The 10784-nt window shown below is 46.1% G+C and overlaps 1 protein-coding gene across 1 annotated transcript; it reads right to left on the reverse strand.

Annotated features, from left to right (window-relative positions):
* Positions 1-345: 345 nt before the first annotated feature.
* On the reverse strand, positions 346-5090 carry LOC120690465 (mitochondrial inner membrane protein OXA1-like). Its single transcript, XM_039973116.1, has 9 exons — positions 4179-5090; positions 3982-4072; positions 3140-3184; positions 2976-3034; positions 2328-2403; positions 2057-2188; positions 1874-1981; positions 987-1041; positions 346-900 (listed from the first exon to the last, which is right to left on the reverse strand). The coding sequence occupies exons 1-9, from the start codon at positions 4682-4684 to the stop codon at positions 548-550; spliced, it is 1425 nt and encodes a 474-aa protein (XP_039829050.1). The 5' UTR covers positions 4685-5090; the 3' UTR covers positions 346-547.
* Positions 5091-10784: the final 5694 nt, after the last annotated feature.

Raw genomic sequence — 10784 nt, forward strand, 5'->3', positions numbered from 1 at the left:
TCAAAGTGTTACTATTCACTAGCACAGCACAAACCAAACAGAGCCATATGACGTGTCCGTAAAGATGCAAGTGGGTTGAAATTGGATCGACCAGTTACTGACCCAGATGACCCATTGAGATATTCGATCTAGCTTGATAAATAAACCAGTTGACCCAGCAAATACCCAAAAAGTTAAAACTCTGTTGCTGCCGCCTGCTGCATGGAGCACTCTAGCGCCGCCGAGTTGCAACTTGCAACCTGTGCAGGCGCCGCCGCCGCCGCCGCTTGGCAGCTGCCTACGCCCGTGCCCGCGACCTCGCCAGCTGCGGCCTGCAGGGCCCCATCCCATATAGGTTATATCGTATTATGAAACAATTACAAATGCTACAATTGCTCCAATTTATTCACTGAAATGACACTGGACCCATGATCTGAAAAACAGGCACCTCTCCCAAATCAAACCTCAATACGATCCACACATACTGGGTGTCCTTCCCCCCACCATGAAGTTACAAAACCCAAAAGGAGCTGTGCTTCTTTACTTCCACGTGCACAAAAATCAGGAACTACTCTTGAGATTCACCTCTAGATTTCGCCTTGTTCTCAAGATCTCTGATACGATCACTCAGCACAGAGCTAGATTGCTCGCACTCCTTGTCTGCAATAGGAGAATCAACTCCAGATTGCTCGCACTCCTTGTCTGCAATAGGAGAACCAACTCCAGATTGCTCGCACTCCTTGTCTGCAATAGGAGAACCAACTCCAGATTGCTCGCACTCCTTGTCTGCGATAGGAGAATAAACTCCAGGACTTGGCTTGGGTCCACCAAAGAGGCTTAAGGCTTGCATTCGTGCAGGTGTGGGCTGAGATTCCAAGGGAGGAAGATCCAACCATACCCTTATGGCTGGTTTCCGGATAACTGAGAAAAGCAAAAAAAAATTATCAGTTAAGGAATAGGTATAGACTATGAATACACAATAGATCCCAAGGTGGCAAGTAATATACCAACACCATATACAAGCGAGAACAAGTTCGATGTGACCCAGTAAAAAAAAATGGCCTGTAAAAGAAAAAAGATTAATAGCAGCACAGATGTACAAATTATGGTGCTGTAGTTCCAAGGTAATCAAAGCTGAGCATATCTGGGGTGATAGTGAATGTTAAATTTGGATTCCTCAGGATAAGTATAGACTTTTTAGGAAGTAGGAACTAGCAAAACTTGCACCACAAATAGCTCCCTTACCGACTGTCTTTTCGTTCAATGCAGCATATTTTGACAGTATTTTGGGGTAAAACAACTAGCCGTAGCTTCTAGAGCAGTAGCAAAAATCTAAATGGCTGCTCCAAAGCTCCAAAATGTACAACACAAAATAGACTTCCTCTCTAACCCATTTCTAGATGATCTTAGAAGGCTCCAACACACCTCCCCTGAAATTATTTTGAATGTATGGCAAAAGTAGGCAGCCATAACTTTCAGTCATGGTACTAGAGAAGTATAGACAGTCCTAATTCTGGTAGTGGTTGTAGAGAAGCACAGAGAGTCCTAATCTAGTAGTGGTTGTAGAGAAGTATTGGGTGGACTTTCCCGGTAAAGGCCTGTTATGGCCAGTTTCAGAACCAGGCTATCTGTGTCCAAAAAATGGGCTATGGCGGTACATATCCAAATCACCCTGCAGACAGTTCATTCATTTATTTTGAGGGGGGCACATCTAGTGTTTGGGAGGGAGTACCCAGAATGAGAGCTTGCCCTTATTGAAATATTTTTTAGCCCTTATAGAAAATTTCTTATAAAGTAATTTTAGAGTTTTGTGTCCTAGTAAAGCTCATTGTAAATGAAGCCAACAGAACAGGAAATTGATACTTAAAATCCTAAGTAGTTCATAGTTACATACCTTTGGAAAGCCTATTGTAAATGGAACAACCATAACCCCCAAAAATCTGGATAACTTTTTCATTGATTCTACCATAGGATTTCCTTCCATGCCATCTTGCATATTGAGCTGGAATAAAATCAATAATATCTTGAAAACAAAATAATAGATAAAACACTTGAATTACAGCGGCATAATGCAAACCTCTACAGTAGCCAAAAATGACAGTGATGTTAACACTGGGAGGATGAGAAGATCATCAGGAATTGTCAAATCAGTAAACCAATATGCTCCGCCACCTTTAAGAGAAGGGACTTTCTCAACCATGTTAGATATCTACAATTGGAATAGAAAACATAAGATGTTAGAACTAGCAAAATTAAGGCAAATGCTATTGCTACACAATACTATATAATTCGGAGACAATGAAATTACTGATTAGAACTTAGGATGTAACAAAGTGGTGTAAACTTACAGCAAAGAAAAAGCTCATGAATATGGGCCCCTGTATGAATAGACCCTTCAATGGCGTAAATGGAGTCACATCATGTCTGAAACAAGACAGCAATGAAACAATTAAAAAACTCCCATACAGTTTATATGACAAGAGAAAGAATAGAGTAATTGCAAAAGCTAATCAAAGGGGCGGTCAAGTTAGTTAAGATATTCAGCGACTTGGGACAATGGAGGTTGCTTTCATATTGCACGCACAGATGATGGCATGAGGGAAATAAATCCAAAAGTATGTGAAGCTAGTCAATTAAAAGAATAAATATAAGTTGCAAAGAAAAAGCTCATGAATATGGGCCCCTGTATGAATAGACCCTTCAATGGCGTAAATGTCAAGTTAGTTAAGATATTCAGCGACTTGGGACAATGGAGGTTGCTTTCATATTGCACGCACAGATGATGGCATGAGGGAAATAACATCCAAAAGTCTTATGTGAAGCTAGTCAATTAAAAGAATAAATATAAGTTCGAGATGTTGAATAGGCCTGGTAAAAATGGTGAATTTGTAACATCAATACTCAAAATATTTGGAACCATGCAGAAATGAAACAAGAAAGTCACTTGCAGTTTTGAAATTAAATAAAAACTCAGATGTATATATAAAGCTGCATACCTAATGAATAGCTCGCCCAATTTCTGTTTCCCCACTTCCATTGATCTTGGATCAGTTGACTGAAAGGCATACATAGTAAAATAGTATAACATTATAGCATACCCAAATCCTACAAAAATACCATATAAACTGCAAGGTTAACTGAAAAAAATAAATGCACTCACATTTCGCATCTCTTCATTGATGGCTTCAATTTCTGGTCTCAAGTCCTGCATCACAGTGTTGAAGTCCACTTAGATGTGTATGATAGGATATTTTTTCTAAAAAAACAAAATGACATAGCAAAAGGAATACATAGCAGAAGGAATATCCAACACCTCTTCCTCTTTTAGAGTTGGACGAGATCTTGAATTTCAGAATTTCAAGTGCAAAAGAATGCCTTCCTGCGATTTACTTATGCACCTTCAAAAACTCACTGCGCGGTATGATGTTTCTTATTAATGCCTTTAACTACACGTTCACAGCCACAACTGCACGCTGTACATGCTAATGTGAAGGTTCAAAGCTATTGCAGTCATGACTCAAGAACAAACACCATAATCAGATTGTTCTTCTCCCCCAAATAATTTCCATTCTGGCTATTTTAGTATGTTGGATGTGAGAACATTGAGGAAAAGCCACAGCCCGAAGCCGCATGCCTTTAATTTGCATGTTCCGGTTCAGGGTTGGGTTTGAGATTTCCTCGGTTAACTATACTAAAAATTTAAAGCATACAAAAAGTTCACTTTAAATCCACTTTTGTGATAGCTACATTCAAATTACACCAAAACATGCATCCATCCAGCAATATGCTGTGGGTTTCTATTTTCTAGCATTAGCATCACTAGAAAATGCACAGAAAGGTGTAATCCTTTGCTTCAACAAACTCATGATCGATTTTGGGAAGTTTCAGACGTTTAGTTTCGAATTTGATAAACTGTACAAGTTTGTGCGCTCTCATATTAACAAACATGAGTGAAAATAGAGCATTTACTAGGAAGATAAGGTTCTAAAGTGCATGCATTACATTTAACTTCATCGTGGACTTCATCTGGTTGATGAGCAATGGGACTGTCAGTAACCGGATCAGCAGTGTTGTCAGCGCAATTGTAGCCCACCTACACGGCTACACATCACCAAGCAGGAAGATGGAACCACATTGCAGGACGTTTACAGGAAGAAACCGAAGCTAAAAAACCTTGCGCAGCACCAACGAAGGCATACCAGTTGAGGCCAGTGAAGGACTGCACGGCGTCCAGGAGGTATTGCAGGGCGGCGACTGGGGGAAATGATTCGGCTGCTGCGGCAGCCACCTCCCCCGCGTACGGCGCTGGAGTCACGGGTACGGAGGCTGCGGCAGAAACCACTTCGTCCGAGAGCAGCTCCGACACCGGGACCGAGGAGGCGGCTTCGGTGAGCATGCGTGCCGCGACATCGACGTCTGGTGCTGATGCGGAGGAGGTCGTGGAGAGGTTACGGTGCGCCGCGAGGTGGAGTGCGAAGGGAAGGGGGAGGTGGAGGCTGGTAAGGGCTCGGGATCTCGACGGCCGAGCAAGGGAGGAGGGGAACGGCTTTGCGGGTGGTGATTGAGGTGAAGGTGGGGCGGCCGAGGAGGGGCTCTCGGAGCGGTCGTGGTGGGGCGGGATGAGGTGCGAGATGGAGGGGCAGAGGTGTCGGGAGAAGTGGTCGGAGAGGCTGGTGGCAACCCTCCTCCGCGCGGCGAAAGCCATGGCAGCGGCGGCCGGTAGATCGCGGGATGGTGGGAGAGCCGGAGGGGTGGTCGACGAGACGACGACAGGTCGAGGGGAGAAGGGAGGGTTAAACGGGTGAGAGCTGCCGTCGCCGTGGGGAAGCTACCGCCGCTGTGTCGCGCCCACCAGCCACCGTCGTCGTCGCGCGCCCGCCGGCCGCCGTCGTCTTCGATCCGAGACGCCTCGTCCTCACGCGGCCGCGCGCTGCCGCCGTCGCCCTGCCTCCGCGGCCGTGCGCTCCGCCGCTGCCGCGCGCTGCCGCCGCGGCCGCGCGCGTCCGGGAGCTGGACAGCGGCGGGAGTTGCTGGCGGTAGGGGTAGGAGCTAGGGGCGGCGGGAGCTGGCGAGCAGCTGTGCAGGGGCGGCGGGGTGGGGAGCGGACGCCGGCCGCCGGGAGGGAGACTCAGAGCTGCGCTGCGTGGGGACGTGGGCTAGGGTTAGAATGATGGGCCGCCGGGTTGGGCCACTTGGGCTTCATGCGTTAATTTGCATATGGACTGGGCTCCTCGGTTGCCCGAGTTGGGCCACTTGGGCTTCATGCGTGAATCGAACAGAAGACTTCGATTCACGAGAATTGGGAACAGAAAATCGAAATTCTGGATTCCTGTTGTTTCGGTTTCGTTTTTTGGTTAATTCGGTTCGGTACTCGATTCTCGATTAAATTTGCCCAGTCCGAGACGGACGAGAATATTGGGTCAATTGCCCTACCCAGAAAATTGAGAGAGAAGAGACCCGTAGAATGAAATAGCCCTTGGTGAGCATGAGCATTAGTCCATATCAACTTGATTAAGGCTATCAGCGCTCGTCATCCTCTATTTTCTTTCTCTAAAATGAATATTCTATTATGTTTATCGAGATTCTCTTCACTATACCACTTTTCTTCGCACACATCCATCATCTATATCTTTACTCTATACCAACTACTATCCGTGGGTCCCACACGTCAGAATTATTTTTCTCTTTTTTTACCCCAGCCGCGTAGGGCCTGCGCAAGCTTCCCGGCAGCAGCTTCTCCGACCTCCCCGGAGCCTAGCTCATGTGCGGATGCGCTCCGAGTCAAGCACTTCAGGCGCTAGTGGGCCTCCATGGCGTCGAGCTCGGAGCTCCCCGTCGAGATCGGACGCCGGCGGGCCTCCATGGTGACAGAGGAGCAGGTGCTCCGTCCCCGACGGCGGGCCTTGCAACGGCGGAGAAGCTACCCCGCGCGAAGGCCATGGCCGCCGGTCGCCAGCGCCACCCCGGGGTCTCTCTATAGCTCTATCTCTATTCTCTCTCTCTCTTGGCCTGCCTACCTCCGGCGCCTCACCCCCCCCTTCTCGCCTCTATTACCCGGACACGGCTGGAAGGCGCCGTATCGCGTGTCCGATACGTCTCGGACACGGATACGGCGCCGATACGTCGCTGATACGTGTCCGTGGTGTATCGGTAAAAAATTAAATCGCGAGAAATTCGATACGTGGGCCGGACACGTATCTGTGCATTTTCTGGACACGGCCCAGCCCAGATAGCTCTCCAGCCTCCTATCGCATACCCCATTGCCCCTGACCTAGCCCCCGACGCACAACACGCTCGCAGGCGCCGCCCGCGCGACTGCACGAGCGCCCGTCCGCACGAGCGCCGGCGATGAATCACCGCACGCCGATAAGGAGGAGCGCCGGGGAGGAAGAAATCGCCGCAGGGAAGGAGAGCCGCGTCGAGCCGACCTGCTGCTCCGGGAAGAACAGTCCGCGCCTCCGCGGATGGATCTCGCGGGCAGCTGGGCCTCCTGGGTCCGCGCCGTCGAGCCCGCAAGGAACCGAGCCGCCGCAGGTGGGGGAAGCTCGCGCTGCTGGAATCCGAACTCGAGCCGCCGGGGAAGAAGCTCGCAGACTCGATCTGCGCCGATTCGGAGAGGAAGAAGCGCCGCTTGCTCTCGATCCGTGCGCCACGCCTGCGGTCGCGCCTCCTCTGGATCCACGCACCGCCACCGGCGGGAAGGAGGGCCCCTGAGCCGGATCCTCGCCGCCCGTGGAGGTGAGCCCGCTCCGCTCGCTTGTTCTTGGCTTCTTGCTTTCTTCTGTAGATGGCTACATCGAGCGGTGCTAGTGCTACTGCCGGTGCTGGTGCTCGCGCAAGTGCTAGTGATTACGTAGGATCTGCAGCCACGATTTGATATAAAATCCAATTGATCATGACGATTTGGTCTTTGTGCACTCAAATCTGAGACATATGTCAAATATCAGACACTTGGTCATTCTTATTGTTTTGAATTTGCTATGCATTGTTTCTTATTTATTTATTTAAAAAATTGAAACGTATCCACGTATCGGTGGTATTGGGGAAAATGCCGTATCCATGTATCCGTATCGGCCTCGATACTGATACGCGTATCCGTATCCGGGTAACTTAGCTTCTCGCCATCCTCGCTAGCCGCAAGCACAACGGCCATCGAGAACTGGCGGCGAAGGCCCGCACGGGGCGGCCATGGAGGTGGAGGCCCGCGCGACGGCCGGTCCGCCCTGCTGGCTAGATCCGTCACGGCCGCGGAGGAGGGCGGCGGCAGTAGCTCCGCCGGTGTCGGGGCGGTTCAGATGGCGCGCGAACGTGCGGGCCTCACACCACGTCTGTTCGTAGCAGACGTCCACACCAGATTTGGCGTGCCGCCGCGTGTCCACTACGTTGATGTGGCGGTTCCATCCGCTAGGGCGTACTTCAGGAAGCTTTGCCGTACCCATTGCGGATAGGTCACGTCCTTTGGCCTCCTCCCTGCAACCCTTGGAGAAGAAAGGTTGTTGTTTTGGACATTTTGCAAAAAAAAAACTCCTATTTTTTGAAAATTGCAACTAAACCCAGCTTATCACTACCCACGTTCATATATGTCCATGTAGACCCCACAACTGTTGGAAGTAATTCATTTCCTTCTCCATGAGGTAACTCTAGAATCGTCAAGCGGGATTCTAGAAAATGTGCAGCAGCTTGCAGTAAGTTTTTACTTGGAGCCTATGGGTTCATACATGTACTGAGTACCCGAAAGTTTATTCTTGAATATACAAGTGAACAATTCGGGCCTCCACAATTTTACTCGTCAGTTATAAGGCCAATTGGCCTGGCGCTACAGCTTTATTAAAATTGATTAAAAGGTCCTCCCTTTGGCCTCTTTCCCCGCAACCCATGGGGAAAAAGTTGTTGTTTTGGACATTTTGCAAAAAAAACACCTCCTATTTTCTAAAAATCACAACTAAATCCAACTTGTCGCTACCCACGTTTCATATATGTCCACGTAAACCATATAACTGTTGGAAGCTAATTCATTTCCTTCTCAGTGAGGTAACTCTAGAAATGTCCAAAGATTCTAGAATGTGCAGTAAATGTGTAGTAGCTTACAGTCATTTTTACTTGGAGCCTATGCGTTCATACATGTACTGAATAGTTGAAAGCTTATTCTAGAATATACTAGTGAAGAAACAATTCAGGCCTCCACAATTTTACTCACTAGTTATAAGGCAAATCGGCCTAGCGCAGAAGAGGCAAAGCGAAAGGCGTTTCTCGTCTTCTCCGCCGATTCGTCACCTTTCTCGCATCCACCGCCCTCATTGGTGGCGGCGGAGGAGGGGGCTTGATCGAATTGGCGAATTCATTCTCCCCTGTGTATATTAGCTATATATTAGGGTTAGCCTCCCGGTGGCGATATGCGGATGGACGCCAGTCTTTTGGTCCACTAGAGTGGAACTGAAGGGGGTGTTGTCCGTGAATCCGGTGATGAGGTTGGTGAATCTGAAGCTTCCTTCTTTGGTGGTGCTCCATGGAGAATAAGGTCCCTCTTCGGTGGCGATGGCAAGGTTGGAGTGTTCGTCGACCTTTCCGTCGATCCACCCTGGAGGTGGGTGTTTCTTTCCTATGTTGCTGCAGCCCTAGTTTGCAACAACGGAGGTGTGGAGAGGTCGACACCAAATCTGTGCGATGGCGTGGGCGTCTTTAGCATCTTCGACGGTTTCCCCAACACCGTTAGCAGCAATAACATCAGGTTCGGCTCCTTCCTCGATTCCGTCATCGCCGGCGGTAGATCTGGAAGGTATGTATACCAGCTCAATGAGATGTTGGGTTGTCTTGGGTTACCGCCTTTTTCTGGTGGGTTTGGTCCCCCTCGATGTTCGTCACCGTCCAGGGAGCTGGGACTCTAGTACTTGCGGTGTCAAATTCTTCAGCATCCGGCGATGTTGTCCAGCCGGGTCGTTCAGCGTCAAAAAAGCAACTCGAGTTTGATTTGCTATACAAGATGGCAACAAAAAATTGTGTAGCTTCGCCGTAGTGGTGGTCAGCTTCACGTAGCGTGTTCCAGCCACCGATGGCGACGAAAGCCGGGAGTTTACAAGGACTGAGTCGTACTTTTCATTTCTTTCAAAGGTGTTCTTTGTAAGATTTGGGATGCAACCACTGAAAACTCTGCATGAAATATAAATCCGGTTTCTCAAAAAAAAAACCCCTCGGCCTTCTATTTTAACTCTTCCAGCACTGCTACATCGCCCGAAGAGCAATCGATCAGCACTTGGGCTTTTCCTTTTGCATATTCGACCTAACAGTGCGGTGTGGCCCGTTAGCGCATGATTGTTTGACTATTTATCTTGCAGCTGAATCCTGGTGTGGCATGTCGTGTAGTATGCGCTAGCAGTTCTACTGATTTTGACGGAAGAGGAGGGGATCTGTAAGCCTGGTTCTTCCGTTTCTTTATTTAGTTTTTTCTTTTTCTTTTTCTTTTTACTTGTGTTGCTATTCCTCACGTTACTTGTTTTATATTCTTCCATACCCTTTAAGCTCATTTCTTCCCTTGTTGCTCGTTTGGTTTTCTTCAATTACTTTCTCATTTTATTTTGCTAATTTTATTATGAAAATATGTCCGTGCGTTGCTAACGATAAAGTTGGTATAAGTTTAGGTACATATAGTTGTTGTGCGTTAATTTGTAGGGTTCTACATGATTCAATCATGGACGGATGGCTAATCCGACTAGCATACGGGATAAACTATGGTTCACCTGCCAGTGACACAAGGGGACCAAACTAAAAATTAGATGGAAACATTACGTGCTTGGAAACTGGTATATATTTTTATTTTATATTTATTTTCTCATATTTACTTATTTAATTTTTATTACAAATCACATATATGTTGTTTTCCATTTTATAATCCATGATAAACTAATAATTTTAGGATTTGTTAGTGAAAATTTATATCCTGATTATATATGAGATTATTGCTGCAATAAAAATTTATTATTTCATATTATATTATATTTGTGCAAATATTAAAATATTTGATTGATCAAAAGTACAACGGTATTTTCAATTTTTCCATTTTGAAAATAATATATTATTCTATAATGTTATAATATTATGAATCATTCATTATATAAAACTATTATAATATTGTAGACTACTTGTTTAGCACGTATATATGTGTTTATAATAATATTTTTCAATATAGATGCATTTTTTCTTCATATATGTGTGTAACTAATTGTTCGTGACGCTAAATTATTTGTTCTCTTTGTAGATTAAATTGTTCGACTATGTTGATTCAAACGTTCATCCAATTTAATATTTTTGTCCGTTGTATATTATTATTTGTTCATGATGTTTAGCTTTTTGTTCGTAAAAATAATAATTTGATCTTGTTGTTAAAATATTTGTTCCCAAAATTTGGATGTAATTTTTTAGTATTAAAAATATTTAAAAATACCATTCAAATATAGGCAAGTGTAATCTTATTTTGAAGAACTTGTTACAAGAAAACTAATGGTACAACTTAACTTTATTTGGAGGCTCGGTTTAATACTCATAGTTTTTTTAGTTTCGGATTTGCATGCATGTGGGTGATATAGTTTTTATTGTTTTTTCTGCATGCATGTACACAATTTCTTCTTCTATTTAGTTAGCACCGCAGCAGTCACACAGTTAAACGGACCGTCCCTACTATAGGAAGCATTTGCTTCAGCCTTCACGTGATGCATAATCGCACCCATCTTCCTCTCTCTCTCTCCCCAAATTCTTACTAGAATTGTATTTTTTTAGGATAGAGGAAGTAAATTTTATCCAACCTGCCTACG

This window comes from Panicum virgatum, chromosome 9N (genome assembly GCF_016808335.1).
Source record: "Panicum virgatum strain AP13 chromosome 9N, P.virgatum_v5, whole genome shotgun sequence".
Classification (NCBI taxonomy): Eukaryota; Viridiplantae; Streptophyta; class Magnoliopsida; order Poales; family Poaceae; genus Panicum; species Panicum virgatum.

What these genes read in the sequence shown, in the direction of transcription:
- LOC120690465 (XM_039973116.1), bottom strand. Translation starts at nt 4,684, where the DNA reads ATGGCTTTCGCCGCGCGGAGGAGGGTTGCCACCAGCCTCTCCGACCAC. An exon ending in TTGGGCGAGCTATTCATTAG is followed by an intron (nt 2,404 to 2,975) that starts GTATGCAGCTTT and finishes GTCTTGTTTCAG; the next exon opens with ACATGATGTGACTCCATTTA. An exon ending in TTACAATAGGCTTTCCAAAG is followed by an intron (nt 1,042 to 1,873) that starts GTATGTAACTAT and finishes TTTCTTTTACAG; the next exon opens with GCCATTTTTTTTTACTGGGT.